We start from the raw sequence: 17,017 nt of genomic DNA, 5'->3' as shown, positions 1-17,017 counted from the left end.
ATTTACTGGATGTGTTCAGTAACCTCTGGTTAGCACATTTTGTGAGAGCTAGAAAATGACAATATGACTTATGACAAAGGAACATTTGTAGTAAACTTTAATTCTTATTGTTTGCACTGAAGCACCGCAGCAATTTTCTAATCGTCGTGTTAATGGTTCTCAGACATTAGTGCATTAAACCCATCTCTATTCATATGGTCTTCTCTGTATAATATTGGATGTGATGATGTGCTATGGCTTATCATTACAGCTGTTAATATGTTGATGCAAATATTGGGGTGGCCTTTACAGTGTAGCCCAGACCGATACATCAACCATGCAGTAAATCCTGCACATAAAAAGTGACTATAGTGTACAGAGTTCATTCTGTGTGTGCTGTTAGGTCAGCCTGTGGAAATATATTGGTCGGGTAAACTTGAGACTTCATGTTGCTCGAAGGTCAGTGTGATTGATTATCTGTGCCTTACGAGGGTATTATGAAGTGTATGCTCCCTCTCACCCATTGTATTTGGATAGGTTTTGGGACACTCTGTCCACAAAGACCTCAAGCGGGGAGAGAAGATGAAATTGTAATAGTAACGACAGTGACAGTGAAAAATATGTAGAATGTAAAATAAGATTTGAACTGTAATGCACATTTTTCCCCAAGTTGTACACTTTTGCTTTTTCCAAAGTGAAGAAACAACTTCTCTTCTAAGCCATATTAAGATTAAGATTTATTATATTGAGAAACACTGGATTGTATAAATCAAACCAAGTTATCACATAATATACACATTTGTGAACACTTACATGAAATTTATTTAGATGCATCATAAATTACAAGATTTTTTTTACTTTCTAACGTTAACATTATGTGAACAAATGGCAGATAAATACATAAGTAAACCCATCCTTTAAAGTAATGATACACAACCTGTAGTAGCCTGTGAACTACAATATACACAGCAGACTTTTCACAGTGTGTATAATAACCTCTTCTTCTTCACCCACCTCCACAGGCTGATGCAGACACAGATGGTCTTGAAACACACAGAAGAGACCTCATTGGACCACGGACTCGATGCTCCGCAATGCATCAGCAGTGCAAAGCAAAAAAGCTGTGTCCACTTGATCTCAGCTAAGGCAGCCGTATTAAATGCTGGTTGTTTCTTTAGTTGTTATTCATTAGGAAACACAGTTTACTGCACCCATGTTTGATATTTGAAAATCCAAAGTTTAGCACATGAATTCCTATCTGATCGTAACATTATATTGTAGATAACAGGTGTTTAAACAGAGTCACCAAGTTTCCTGCAGTAAGTAAATGTACAAATTTCCATTAATAAAGAGTTAGCAGATTGTACCACATTCAGTATGTGTGTTGTGGTGGTAGATTTCTGAGGATTTGAATGGTGGTTTGTAATGAGCTCACAATGGAAACTAGAATTTTAATCTTAAGTGTGTATGCAATATTTTAATATACCCTAACTTTCCATTTATTATTACTTCCATGGATACAAGTGTAATGGAACCTAAACACGTTGTTTCCATTACCAAAAACTGCTTGCTGGGGTCTGGAGTCAATGTACATCTTAATTACTGTGTATGTTCTTGCAGACAGTTTACTCATTAAATATGTTAAACCTGTCATGTAAAAGGAAGCCTTCTTCATTTCTTTGCTACAACCAAGTTCCTGTCATGTTTAATCTAACTTGCATCTGCACTGTTCGAATACATCCTCATAGCAAGCTGTTCTACAACTTACCAGCACCAGAAAGGTTTTGATAGATGACACCAAATTCAAAAAACCTAATGAAGCACTTTTTTTGGCCAATAATGTTATTTAATTCACTGCTAATGTTACAGTAGCACAATCATAGTGGGAACTCCTTTAAAACTCCTTTTATAATTTCGGATACCTCAGCCTTTTCTCCTTGTTTCCCTTCTGGAAGAATGGTTTAATGAGAGCCACGCTTACACTGACGTTGACATGGATCAAATGAAGGTCCAGATGTATCTCTCAGGTCCTGTGTCAGGTCTTTGTTGGATGGCTTTTTTTTTATCAAGGTCTTTTTTTATTGAACAAAAATTATATTTAACAAATATTACAGCAGTATTAATAAACAGTTTTTCTTCTTTTCCCCCCATACCTATCCAAAACAATGCAACCAAGGCGCAGCCAGTTATGCTGGATGTTTTTTTTTTTGTCTGTTTCTTAAGGACATGAATTTCTTTTTTTATACACCATTTGTCCAGTTTCCTCACATTTCTTTTAAAAACACACTACACACCATGCTGACATGTGTGACGTTTTAGGCAAATAGCCCCACTGACTCACTTCATTGATGTAAAATATTATTTTATATCTGCCAAACTCTGTCATCGTTACTATTTTTTGTAAACTCACCTACAAAATTGGAAACAAAAGATATGTGTACCGCTGGTAATAAAGCACCTAAAGATATAATAAAATTATCTCTGGTTCTTTGCTAAATTGTCTTTTATGTGTAAACCCAACACTGGTTCATCCTGTGAATTAGGTGCCTTTTTGTACTTGAATGATTCATAGGTCAGTGCAGAGTGATTTATAGCTGTCAGCCTGTGTTTGTTATCTTTGGCATTTTTTGTAGATTCAGCTAAAATGGGAATGGGAATACATGTTGTGTTGTTTTTGATAGGCTGCTATTAACAAAGTCAAGACCAGTTTAAGAAATTACAAGAAACGTTTATATGACCACATAAAACAGGGGTGTCCAATCTGCGGCCCGCGGTCCATTTTTAATTGGCCCGCAAGCAGTGTTGGGTAAGTTACTTTAAAATAGTAACTTAGTTACATTACTAGTTACTTCGCTCAAAAGTAACTCAGTTACTTCAAGTTACTCGTTACTTTCAAAGTAACTAGTTACTAGGGAAAGTAACTTTGGTTTTACTCAGAATTCTCTTGTTAATGTGTTGCTTCCATAACTTTGCCAGTCTTCTAGCTTGCTTACTTGCCACAAGTGCACTGTGCCACCTACCAATAGAAAGGAAAAGATAATGTGCATATTTCCACGAGAGAAATCCCACGCCTGGACCGTCATTGACTGCTGCCATGATTCTAGCCTACGTCACAGCGTCATGTGCGCCTTTTACATCCAACACAAAAACTGCAGTCGTGGTGCTTTCGATTGTCAAATGGAATGCTCTGAATAGGAAGATGTAGGTAACACCAGACTGCAGATGAGCTGCATACAGGGCTGGACTGGGACAAAAATTCGTCCCGGGCATTTTGACTAGAGACCGGCCCACCATTATAGGAAAAATCATAAAGCCTTTGAATGAAAACAAACCTGTTGTGACAGTGATGTCACTGTTCTGATGGTATATATGCATCAATCTATCAATCGTTTGTTGTAAGATTCAGATATATTTTTTAAAAGCGAGACATTTTAAATGAGAATAAGAAAGAAAAGTATTTCTTTGTGCCCCCCTTCTCCCTGTTAATGCCCTACTGCCCCCCTGGCAACACTTTGCTAGACCCGCCCCTGCACAGTTACCAGCTGTCAGCTACCTAAAAAAGGATCCTGGTGTTATTTGTCTCTCAGAAACAGTTCATAACTTCCCTTCAACTCATTCATGTCACCTAAAAGGTAAACCTGTTTCTCCATCACAGCTCTGATGATCCAGTAAGGACATCTCCTGGTTTCATCTTCATGTTTCCCTCTCACCAGATAACCAAACCATATCATGACCAGCAGCTTTTGCAGCTGTGGCTCCAGCAAACATCAGCTGATACTAGAAATTAATATTAAATAAATTCTAACAACAGCTGATCAAGCTTAAACGTGCTGCTGTTGTTTAGCGCGACATCCGCTGGTTTCCTCTTTCTGGCGCAAAGTGGCGATAAACAAACAAGAGAGAAGCCGATCAGCTGATCATTGATCAGTTTCATGATTGAAGTAGAAACAGGAGAGGGGGGGAGAATGAGAGAAGAAGAGGCAGCTGTGCAGCAAAGACAGAATAACTCCAGCTTTGTGCCTTTTTCATTGTAGCTGAATTACGGGACAAACTGTTCCTTTTCACCTCAATACGAAACGCGTAATATTTTCTCTGAATACCAGACGGGACGGTTGGCAACTCTAATAACTTATGAACAAAATAAAGTTCAACATCAGTAATCATAGCACCCACCCAGCTGTATAGAAACTCCGTCATGCTAGCTAGCACGCAGTACGAAAAAGTCAGAATAACGAAAATAAACTCCACCTAAACTTGGTTCATATCTGACCCAGAGAGACTGCAGGTCATAACTTCTTACCTGAAGTTCAGTTTCACTTCTGCGTCCCCTTTTCCTTCATCCACCTGCTGGCCTCCACCACTTGCTAATGTTACTGAATCTGTGGAAGCTCCACGATAGCCACCACACGAAGTAACGAGTAACGACCCTATCTAAATCCCAGTAACGACTAACGTCGTTCCTGATTTTGGCATAATAACTAGTTACCGTGCTCGTTACCACAATAATAACTAGTTACTGTAAGCGTTACTTAATAACGCGTTAGTCCCAACACTGCCCGCAAGTAATTTTATAAATAGAATAGAATATGGCCCGCACTTTGGCCCAAACTTTTGCTTGAGTGTATTGCACTTCTTAATTTTAACACCAGGGGGCGCTGCTGTTGATCAAGGCATTTGCTCCACCAAAAAGGTCAATCACAGAAGAAATTTACCCCCAGGTTACTAAACATGGCAGAACCTACGGAGCCCCCCAGGGGACATGGGAGAAAAAAAAATTGGGGAGGAAAAAAAAAAAATTAGGGAGGAAAAAAAAATAAGACGTGACTTTTGCGAGATCTCGCAAAAGTATTGCGAGCGCTCGCAAAAGTATTGCGAGATCTCGCAAAAGTATTGCGAGATCTCGCAATAAGTATTGCGAGCGCTCGCAAAAGTATTGCGAGATCTCGCAAAACTCCAACAATGGCGGCAGCTACTTAGTTGTAATATTACTCTTTCTGGGTCACAAAATACACTTTTAAGATATTTTGAGGCGTGAATGTAGTTGTGTAAACGTCAGATACCTGCTCGGTTTACAAGACATCACATATTTGCAAAAGAGCTCCGAGGTTTTTGGAGATCTGACACCCACTAGCTCGAAGCTAACGGGAGGTCGAGACCTACTACAGCCGGGAGGAACACCGCTTTCCCGGCACATCGTGCCTCGACCTCCCGGTCGGCTTCGAGCTGGCGGCCTCCGAAAATGCGGCTAAAACTTTTGCGAGATCTCGCAATACTTTTGCGAGCGCTCGCAATACTTATTGCGAGATCTCGCAATACTTTTGCGAGCGCTCGCAATACTTTTGCGAGATCTCGCAAAAGTCCGTCTTATTTTTTTTTTCCTCCCAAATTTTTTTTTTTTCCTCCCTCATTTTTTTTTTTTCCTCCCTAATTTTTTTTTTTTCTCCCATGTCCCCCAAGGTTACTAACATGCAAGAACCAAAGAAGCGAAAGGTAGAAAGTGAATGCAGAAAATTTCAGACACGGTGGGAGAGTGAATATTTCTTCAAAGAATTCAAGGGGAAGTGTGTCTGTTTGATCTGCACTGAAACTGTGGCAGTTATGAAAGAGTATAATGTACGACGTCATTATGAAACCAAACATCAGGCCTATGCATCCTACACTGGTGCTGAGCGAGAGCAGAAATTAAAGCAAATGGTAGCTCTCCTGCGGGGTCAGCAACAGTATTTTTTTCGTGCTCAAATTGTCCAGGAAAAGGCTCCAATAGCCAGCTATGAGGTCGCCCAACTCATCGCAAGACATGGCAAGGCTTTTTCAGATGGAGACCTCATAAAACACGGCCTCGTTAAAGTCACTCGAAATAATGTGCAGGACTTCACAACGTCAGCTGTCCAGAAATCCAGTTGTGCGACGCATCTGAAGACTCGTCAGCCAACATTAAACTGCAACTGTCTGATAAAGCTGTGCTTTTGATTTTTACTCCATCGCATGCGATGAGAGCACCGATGCCACAGACACCGCACAAGCTGCTAATTTTTTGCGGGGAGTGGACGGAGAGCACGAGCCTTTAGGTGAGAAAATATATTCCACAGTACCCGTTTGTTAATGATGCATGTGCAGGTACACATGCTTCAAATATCAATAATGCCGCATCAATTATGTCACTACCCTGCTTTTGCGCACCACTTTCTTATATGCACAGCGCACGCACACGAGTCAGCTGATCTCATCTGATGCAGATTTGCTCCTTGATCAAGTGACATTTGTCTGGATTTTTGCCACGAGTGGCGTACGATCAGCACCGCAGCTGGATGGCCCGATTTACATACCCAGCGCAGCTGATACTCACCAGAATAATTTACTAAAATTATATGGACTCCTGTTATTAAGTCCAGTTCAGTCTGTTAATGTTGATAATCGGTTTCAAACGAACGTTAATAGTGTTTTGCTAAGCCTAATAACTTAAATAACAAACTTGAAATGTACCCGTCCCATTTTCCCCTTTATTGTTTTTTCTCTGTGCTGTAAATCTTCTGTCTAAGAAGAAATCTGAGGCTGCTGTTCTGAGAATGAGCTACCAAAGCTTTTTCTGAATAAATCAATAAAGATCCATTTATGGAAAGCTGTGATGAAGGCAGTTTTGTCTTTAATTATATTCAACAATATAACACATTTGACCACTTTTAAGTGATTTTTCTAACTTTAATACAGTAAAGTTTAGGTTATATACCTAATTTCTAGTAAGGCTTCTAACAGGAATCAACTGTGGTTTATTGGTCTTCATGGAGTTGCTCCCTTTCTCTCTATTAATGTGCACTGCCTCCAATTCCAGATTTATGAAAGTGTGTTTGTGCTTTCCTGAAATCTTTTTGTATTTCTTTTTCTTTTTGTAATTTGTATTTCTGAGTCAGTAGACATATTCTTACTGCTGTTCTGACCGCTTTCATTAAATGCAGGTGTTAATTTATTTCCAACAGATTCACTTCTACTAAAAACAAGTCATCCCAAAAGCATTTAGCTTTACTTAAAGATGAATAGGTGCACAAGGTAAAACAACCAAAGCAACAGTGACATCTTCTGGATGAAGGAGATATTTTTCTTTACTCATGAATCAAATAACGTAACGTAACTGGAAGGCATAAAACAATAAAGAAATTATTGTCTCCACATTTTTTCCTCTCCTACATTTTTTGCCTTTCATCTGATAAACATAAAAAAAACCCCCAAAAAACACAACTTGACATTACTGTTCACTTGCCAACGTTGGCCACTCGTCTTTACAATGCCTTGTCAAAAAAAGAAACAGAGGCGCAGATTAATGATCATAATTCAATATGAAATTTTACATTTGATTAAACTGTGGCACCAACACAAAAATGCACTTGTGATTTTACTTTCGCGGAGATTGAAAACTTTGTTTCAGTACAGGTATTTGTTCTTTTGCTTATTTGTCTATTTGTTAAATCACAAAACATGCCAACCAAACCATTTACTCTCAGTCTTTATCACACAGTGTGAGCTGGCTAACATTTAAAGACATCAAAACTGCCTGATACAAAACTGTAAGAAAAACATACAACAATACTAATTATCCAGCCTTATCTTAACTGTCTTTCCCAAAATATTACATTCTTAAAACTTGCCAGCTGTCAGCTGTAGGCTATGAAATCTTCACATCCAGTGCCTTCAAGCGAAAAAGTATTAAGTCCCAACTTACTGCTTATTTCGCACCCATGTCCCAAATGTGTCTTTGAGCAGTTCGCTAGAAGTTTCATCCAAATAAACATGGTGGGACCCACGTGATTGGGATAAGGGTTTCCTTTTTTTGCCTGTTTGTGCAAGGATCAACCCATTATTCTCAGCTTTAATCGTGCCTTGATTCTTTGATATTATGCATTATCACAGTCTTTCTTACATGTTGGTCCAATATGGCCCTTTGAAAATAAATAAAAGCCTCTTTGGTGACCGTCTAAATGTCAGTCTCTTTCAGGCCATAGCATTCTGCCAGATCATAAAACTGATAGCTACTCTGCTCACAAGAGTTGTAAATCCCCATAGACACCGTGTCCACCGTTTCAATTCGACCAACAGCAGGTGTGTTGCATTTTCCCGTCCCTCCCTTAATTTTATTTGACAGATTATTTACTTTCTCTTTGAGCTGGAAGGAGGACTTTCGCAGTGGTGGAAACAGACTCCATCTCTTGAAACCTAGTGCATGTCCTTTTCTTGTGTGTAGCAAAGAGCTGCCGCAGGATTCGTGCACAGCGTAGCCAGGCTTATAATCGCCTCTCTGATCCCTTGTCATTCCCTTGACAGCAGTCCGCCATCTCTGGTCATAGAAGCGGCGAAGGACCCTACGTTTCTGGTAACACTGGCACTTGAGGAGCCTGGTGAAAGCCCGCTGGAACTCTTTACTGGAGCAGGGGTAGATAATGGGGTTGATGCAGCTGTTGAAATATCCCAACCAAAAGATCACCTTGAACACAGTTTCAGACGGTTTTAGTGCCGGGAAGAAGGAACCTGAAAGGAGATCAAGCCATCAGGAAGATGTGTGAGTTACCATAAAGTAAATGAACAATATAGAACAAATATTTCCGCAAATATCCTACAAAGAGCCGCTGAAGATAAAAGTTAGTACTGTCAGAGAATTTATACACATGCAAAATATATAAATTTAATAAATATGAATGATTTTTACAGTTGGATGCTGTATGTCATTTTGTCAGTCAGGTTGGATACTAAATAATAATAGGTAAGTAATAATAAAGCAAAATAATTATATGGAATAATCTTAATTTAGCAAAGATATATATATATACTGCAAGAAATGCACACGTCTATGCACAGCTGTGATATACTATTATGTTATGTGTATATGTATTTGCACTCTGACGGCAGGATCTTTTTAATGATTTATTGTGCACCTGCAGGTTGTTTTTTTTTTGCTTATGTTTGTTAATAGAAGCAAAGGAGGTTCTGACATTTTAAGGGCAGATATTTATAGAACATGCTTCACCCACAAGCCTCAGGGCACAGAACTTTTTTTCTTTTTGCTTGAATACCATGCACGATGAAGGCAGATTTTTCTGGTACTTACAGATTTCTTGAATGGATTTAACTGATGTTAACTGATTACATGAAATGTGCCAACACAATATTAGATGGGCTTTTTCCTGTGATGGAAACTCTCGCTAAAGGGGTCAGGTGAAACATACACATTGTTATCAAAAAATGTTTTTTCCATGCTCCAAGGACACACACCAGGCTTAGCACAATGATTCATAAAAGTTTTGAAATGTTCCATTTAATGCAAGCACATCGTCTTTGTTTCTGCTGGTGTTTCTGTCTGTGTTTGTTATTGGTTTTGCCTGATGTGAAATACTGGAATGGATAACCTCTAAATATTCAATTTATCAACTCTATTTAGAATAATGGAAAATGAAGGGAATTTCTATTATTTCTTGTAGTGGGGATTATAGATATTAAAGAAAAATGGAATATATGGAAGTTTTCTAGCTTTTGTGCATATGACATTACACACTGGTAATTTAACAAATGAGAACATTAGAGTTTTTCATAATGAAAATTGCTTTTTGCACAGATGACTAGCAGCACAAGGCATTTTGCTTTGCTCATATACTCCCAATGCTATTTTTAGTACAATAGTCCGATGACACCCTTATTTTTCAGAGGAAGCTGCTTTTCTCTCTTTCTTTACCGTTATTCTTCTTTCTCTCCAGGCCTGGGATTTAACATGGCATCGAGCCTGGACACAGAGGCAACCTTTAACAATGCTATGATGTCAAGTCTGCACTGATATCCCAGAAATCCTTTTTTTTTCTGCTTAGTACTGCACAGAGGCTTGTGTGTAATTCTCAGAGTTGCTCTGACACTACTGACCACTAAACAGAAAGAATGCACTTATATTAAAAGAAGTGGATGATGAAACAAAGTTGAGACTTTCTTCATAGTCTCATTTTGCTTTCATCACTACCCACCCAAATTCACTCAGGATTAAAGACTAAGATTAATAAATTAATAAGAGGAAGGGATGTTCTTTTTATGATTTATGTCCCTAAAATGACATCACCTTTAGAGGCAGGCAGCAAGTGATTCACTGCTCTGACGCACAGCCAAAACACCATGACAACAGGTATATTTTTTATGTATTTGTTTTATTGCTTCTGAGATGGCAATCTTTTTTCATTTGTGTATTTTGTATATTAGTGTATTTTGTTTTACGCTTTTCTAAAGCTTAAACTCAACATATGGCCACCAACAGCTAAGATATACAGACACTGAAAAACTTGAAACCTTAAAAGTGAGGGGATGGAGGCACCCTGCTATGCTGTGTGGATGTTGGGCAAAGGCATTTTGTTGGCATAGTTGATTTTTGTCCACTTGTGCCCTCAGATTCATTGCAAAAAAACACAGCTGCTCATAATGATCACCTTTATTTGTTCCAGTATGACCATTCCTCCATCAATAAGGGTTGTCTGAATGTTTTGACAAGAAAACAATGTGAATTGTATCTGTGCAGGCTCTCGGCCAGCCAGATCAAGATAGTCTTGGGAGCTTGAAAACGAAGGTAACTGGATTTAATTAGGCTTGTGAAGATCTTGTCCAGTTCTAAAAACAAATGTTGGCAAGCCCCAGATATTTAACCTCCAGTGGGGGTTGTGGCCTTTGGAGATGGTGCTGAGGGTCATGAGGTCATTACTTGAGCTGAGGTGTGAAAAAAGGCGTGGGTCATTGCCATACTGGGGGTCGAGCGTGAAACTAATATGAGACCTTGCCCCACTCTGTGAGGTGATCTTCTGAGGTCAGCTGAAGCAAGGTGTGAATGGGGGTTGAAATGCCTGGGAGGGGATCTCAAGAATGCATTAGAGTTGGCTGACAGTGGGAGAGTATAGCCAAAGAAACTGAACACTTATGAGAGATTTTAAACAATTTATCACCACGGTCAGAACATCAAATGAAGGAATACCCGTTGTCAAAATTGTTTTTGTACTCAGGTATACTGCCAGTGGTCTGCAAAGTCTATTTCAAAGAGTGATATAGTTTTATTCTGGAAAAACATGGCCGCCCAACAACTTATTAAGACACTCAATAAGTTATATGGTTCAAGTATAACCACTGAAAAACTATTTGGCTACTTTACGCTCAGGTCAAATAAGATCTTCAGCTTCACTGACAGAAAAAACCAAAACCAAATAAAGACGACTGCATATGGACTCTAAGCCCCTGTCCACACATACTTGGATATTCTGGAAGACATAAATTTTCTTTGCATTTGTGACCTTTTCTCTACTTTTAAACAGCATTTTAGGCCACTGAAAATAGGCCTTTTGAAAACCTCTTCCAGCCTGAAGATTTTCAACAACGACGTTTTTGTATTAATATGCCAACAAGGAAAGCAAGGATGTTATCTTGGAACATCAAAGATGTGCGCCTGTATTTCAGTTTTTGATGTCAGACTGCTTGGTTTTGCTGTTTTTTCATGTGTTTTCACATTGATGGAGATTTTGAAAACAAAAGTGGAAAATCCCTGTATTAAAACGTACCTGTGTACAAATAGAGGATGCCCTCTGCACTTACTCACTTAGTTTCATCATAATATCTAAAACATTTTTCTGGACTTTGTTCTTTGGACTTCTGTCAGAATAATTGAGTGCTTCCCCTTTTTGTACACATTTCTAACTACTATGATTGATTTATGGTATGATATTAATGACCAAATGACATATTATCATAATACAAAACTGCAAATATTACAGACTGTAGCAATAGTAAATGTTTACTAGTAGTTAACGTTAGTTGTAAAATTTTAGATTTTCTGATTGCTCGTCTCCCGTTACTTTCCTGCTTAATCAAATCTGCTTGTGAATCACGCCCGGAGTCCACAACTAATTTAAATATTTTAAAATGGGTCATCACTATCAAATGCCCCCCACAATAACGACTATCACAAGAGGGGCTAATAATAAGGTGTAGCTGAGTATTTACAGCAGCATGACTGTGTGTATGTGGTTAATACAATACTTTCATGATGATGAAGGGGCCAGTCACACAGCATAACAATGGGTTTTGTTAATGTGTTACTGAGGTGTTTTAACAGACTTTGGACAGTAGAGGTCTCTAGCTCAGATAATTTATTGGTCAGAATCGCAGACAGTAAAAGTAGCTAATGTTGTGTCACGTTTTGAAGACCTGAGATGAGCATTTACCCCATCGCTATCTTGGTTGCAAAAAAAAAATGTATGTGACTAAGATTGGTGGGTCTGACTGGTAAACCACATGCCTAATGACATGCGGTTTTTGTTGTTAGCCGATAAATATGTAGTCTCATACCACAAATTAGCTACAATTTTTAAAAATGGCATGACCAAGAATTATGAAACAATTACAAAATATTTTTTAATCCAAAACGAGTGACTGAGTCCATAAACTCAACAAGAAACTCTTTACAGACGTCAAATCAGAACAATGTCCTCACATGGTTTTCAGTAGGACCAGAAGTCCTTTTGCAACCACAGCTATCGCCACCTGTTGGCCTTCAGAGAGACTGCAGATTTTTTGTGCACTTCCTCATTTACAACAACCAATTTCAGTCTATTAAACAATAGTGGGTGAAAATATTTAAAATCAGTTGTGCATTTTTGAAAAACAAAAAAAAAAGCATTTTCTGCTAAGCCTGAAAGAAGAACTAGTTAATTATACCACCTCAGTGGTCGTGGTTGGCTTTTACAGAGGGAAAGAAACGGCCTTAAGCAGAAATCTGACAGGCCATTCCTCTTTATTTCCTCAGTTTCTGGCAATATAAAATGGGTCTGGTGTGCTAATATAGGTTGAAATGAGTCAGAGGATTCCATCTAGATTTGGATCATCACACAGAAAAGTCCTGATTGGTATAAGATGAGCTGAACGTACAGCTCTGCCTTTTGGCAAAAAGTTACCTATTAATGTCTGTCTCTGCGATGGACCAACATCACCGTGTCTGACTGACCGAGTGTAGGTTAGCAAGCGGTGCTAAGGCCCCACACTCATCTGTGAGTGGTTTGGGAAATAAAAGGCAGCCACCCATGGGGATAAATTGACAGTGTAGAACTTTATTGATCCCTGGTGGAACTTAATGTTTAAAAATACTTCCTTTGAGGAGGCCTGAGGTCATCTCTCAAAGGGTTTTTGCAAACCAGATGGCTTACAGCACGATGACTAGATTCTTAGAGTTCAGAGTTTTATTATGCTTTAAAAACCAAATTGCAGGTCATCCATTAATCTACAGCAGACGTTAGTTTAGATAATAGTGTTTTGATAGTCTGACTTCCTTTATCATGCAAATTAGAGACCTTTCTAACATTCACCAGGTATCATAAATAAAAAATAAAACAACTCAAGATAACACCAGACATAATTAATGATCCCTTTTGGCTGAACTGCCTTTGAATGCAGATTTTTAGTGTCACCATTTTAGATTTAAGAGTCTGTATGACCTTTCCTAAAAGCAATAACGTGATCACAAAGTCAAATTATTACAATCATTACAGTAATGTTAATTAAAACTATTATTAGAGACTGCCTTGAGGTGCACAAATTGATTAATAATGTGTGTAATGAAATGTGTACTGACTTTTAACATTTTAAACCTTTAAATCTCATTCCTGTCATTTTTAATCACATGCTGAGGATGGAGTTTGTCTGATTTAGGCATACAAATAAACGTGCCCCTTTCTTTCCCATTAAGTGAATAAAATGATAAGTAGCACCAATTTCATTTCATGCACCCCGTGTGTCCCTGCGGGCTTTGCTCTAATAATTCCAGTCTGTAAAAGGAGAGGTGCAGCAAGAATCAGTGCTGTGTTAGTGCTTTGCCCAGTAAGATACTGGCCATTTGTTCTCAATGGCTCTCACAATCAATTATGTGAAATATATGCAAAATGAAAATCTGTGGTGCCACCATTAACATGTGGCACCAGAGCTCTATTAGTCTAAGCGAATCTAGCCTGAATCCTGCTACGTAGGCACTCTTTATTTATTCAGTTTTGCATTTCAGTCATTCTTTTTGTTGCTAATACCCATATTGCCTCTGTTTGTGTTTTAAGGTGTGCCTTTATGTCCAGTTTTATCTTTAAGTTTAAAGCTATTTCCATTTGATTCCACTGTAAAATGTGCTCGTTCGGTTTGATTTATGTGTTGTCATAAAGACTGAATTGGTCACCCTCAGTGGAGGACCTTTTCAACCATCTGCAGGGGGAATAGAAGATCTCTTTGCCTGATTTGAATCTTACATCCCACTCTCTTAGTACTGTAGTCAACTCAATGAATATGCTCAACAATAAAACATAAATGTTTATTCTTGAAAATCATGCCTGTCTGAGTTTTTACCAAGGTGAGTAGCCGCTGGAACTGGTCATCAGTGAAGAATGTCAGTCTGTTATGACTGCTCTTTGAAAAATGTGATATTAGCCATGTGAAGGAATAATTACAGTCATGAAAAAATTACAGGCATGAAAACAAACCACTTTAATGGTCATGTTGCAGAGCTGACCTTTCCTGACAAAAGAATTGGTTTTTGTAGCATTATAGCATCTTAATTTTGATCACTTCCTGGCATAGCTCCCAAAATAAGCTGCGCATGCAATCCAGAACACGCAATTTTCTTATTTTGTTAGGCCAAACGCCAATTTGACAGAGTTTATTAACAGTGTGAAAGGGTTTTCTGAAATTAAAATTCACGGAATTTCATACGTTTAGGTTTCCTTTGCGACCAGAATTTCGAGTCTTTTATAAAAGTCTGCGCAGCTGTCAAGAGGAGCCTCTTAGACACAAACGTTTTCAATCACAGCGTCAATTTCTTATACTGAACACGACCCATTTATTCAGAACGCTTTATTTTGGACCGATGTGCATCTCACACATGATCAGTTCAGGAGTAAAATCATAAATCATAGCAGGCCCGAAACAGGCGTGTTTGTTGCTCTTAAAGATAGAAACTTTTTAAAAGCGCATTTAGGAGAGGAACATTTATAAGAAGTCATATTCTCCGTCTTTGGCAGGAGTCTGGTGGAAATGCAACAGACTGAATCCTATTTTACGCAGGACCCAGCTCATGACCCAGCATGAAATGCTGAGAAACGATTATATAAAAATAAAAGAGATCGATAAATAAAACATACCCATTGGCAGAAAGAAGAAAAAGGGCAGCCAGCAGAGGATGAACATCCCCACCACTATGGCCAGGGTTTTCGCAGCCTTTTTCTCCCTGGAGAACTTCATCAGCCGCACGGAGAGCGAACTTCGAAACGGGTGGTTTTTGCTGCTTTTTGAGCTCGCCGGACGCGCGTCCTCCAGCACGCTGCGACAGTGTATCCGCAGGACCACTTCCATAGACTTATTTCTCTCGCGTTTGACTCCCGCTTCCAGGCTCCGAGTAGTCCTGCGGGCCACCACGTACACCCTAAAATACATGATGAGAATGACCATAAGCGGGAGGTAGAAAGAGAAAAGCGAGGAGAAGAGCGCGTATCCCGGCTCCTCTGTGATCCTGCAGATGCTTTCGTCCACAGGCGGCGGTTCCTTCCATCCCAGGAGCGGACCGACCGAGATCACAACAGATGATACCCACACTAGGACTAAAATAGCGACTGCCTTTCTCTCAGTCATAATACTTGGGTATTTAAGGCAGTATTTCACGCCGATATAACGGTCGATGGAGATCATACAGAGGCTGAGGATTGATGCCGTGCAGCAGAGCACATCCACCGCTGCCCAGATGTTACAGAAAACCCGGCCAAACACCCAGCATCCCAGCACCTCTAGAGATGCAGAGAAGGGCAGCACAATAATGCCCAACAGGAGGTCTGCTATGGCTAAGTTGACAATGAAGAAGTTGGTGACGGTCTGTAACTGTTTGTTGCACACCACAGACAGGATAACCAAAATATTCCCAACAATTGCCACCAAAATAAAAACGGAGAGAAAGATCCCAACGCCGACAACCTGTGAGTCCATTGTGAAGTTCCTGCATGTGGTAATGCTGTCATTTGGTAACATCTGGTCCGAAACAGATCCATTAAAAGAAGTGAAAAACAGCCCATGGTTGCTTTCGTTCCTCAAGTTAGAGTCTGTCATTTTGAAACGCCATAAAGAGAAGTAAGGGAGTAAGTTTTCTGAAGAAAGCAGTGTGACACGCGTCGTTCTCAGTCTCCTTTCATTCTGTCTTTCCAGTAAGGTTGCCAAGCAGCCGTTCACACTGTCAGTATTTATCACGGGTCAAGCGAAGGGAAAGTAAAAGGCAACAAAACTAAATAAAAATAAAAAATATAACCGATGGGGAAAAAAGAAGCCCCTGCAAAAACTACATCCACAAAGATTGACTCGTGATTAGTGTTAAACTCACTTAAACGTGTATGTACACAATGTTTAATAAACTATAAAGTTTGGATGCCATTTTTAAAGATCATTACAAAAAACAAATTAGATAAATGTAAACATATTTCTTCCATGCGACGGGTTTCCACTGCTGGCATCCTTCATAACAAATCCCAGAGTCAGAGCTGGTACAGCAGGTCTGAACCTACTGCACAGCTCCACCCACACCGCAAAAAACATAACGATGGGCTCACAGTCTCCACCAGAGAGCGTATATGTGGTCACGAATTCTGCATGACTGCTGCATGTGTACAAGCCTTAAATGCTCCAGTGCTTTTTTATCACCAGGGTGATGATGATGCGCTTATGGGCAAATAAAGTTTGACCAAAGAAACAAACAAAACAAAGCAAAAGGACACGTGTTGGAGGTAGGGGGGATAAAAGCTATGTTGTTTATTACTCACCGGTTATTACACACCAGAATAAGCCTCTCTTTCATGCCATAAGTGTAAAACAGTGGCACATCACTGAGATTATCCAAACTGCCACCAGGCACCGACAAACCATACTGACCCCGGTGTGAAAATCCGAGTGCCTTCAGGCAAAGCGGTAAAGCTTCCCAGTGACACTGCAGCTGCTTTCTCCAGGCCTGGTGTGCATAGCTGAAGTA

The 17,017-nt window shown here is 39.4% G+C and overlaps 1 protein-coding gene across 1 annotated transcript; it reads right to left on the bottom strand.

The window, feature by feature from the left end:
• Positions 1-6,427: 6,427 nt before the first annotated feature.
• Positions 6,428-16,768, bottom strand: adra1d (adrenoceptor alpha 1D). Its single transcript, XM_005928215.2, has 2 exons — positions 15,153-16,768; positions 6,428-8,496 (listed from the first exon to the last, which is right to left on the bottom strand). The coding sequence occupies exons 1-2, from the start codon at positions 16,105-16,107 to the stop codon at positions 7,946-7,948; spliced, it is 1,506 nt and encodes a 501-aa protein (XP_005928277.1). The 5' UTR covers positions 16,108-16,768; the 3' UTR covers positions 6,428-7,945.
• Positions 16,769-17,017: the final 249 nt, after the last annotated feature.

This window comes from Haplochromis burtoni, unplaced genomic scaffold, assembly GCF_018398535.1.
Source record: "Haplochromis burtoni strain Fernald_Lab_line unplaced genomic scaffold, NCSU_Asbu1 Contig_110, whole genome shotgun sequence".
In the NCBI taxonomy this organism is placed as follows: domain Eukaryota; kingdom Metazoa; phylum Chordata; class Actinopteri; order Cichliformes; family Cichlidae; genus Haplochromis; species Haplochromis burtoni.
This window is presented reverse-complemented; position numbering and strand designations above follow the sequence as displayed.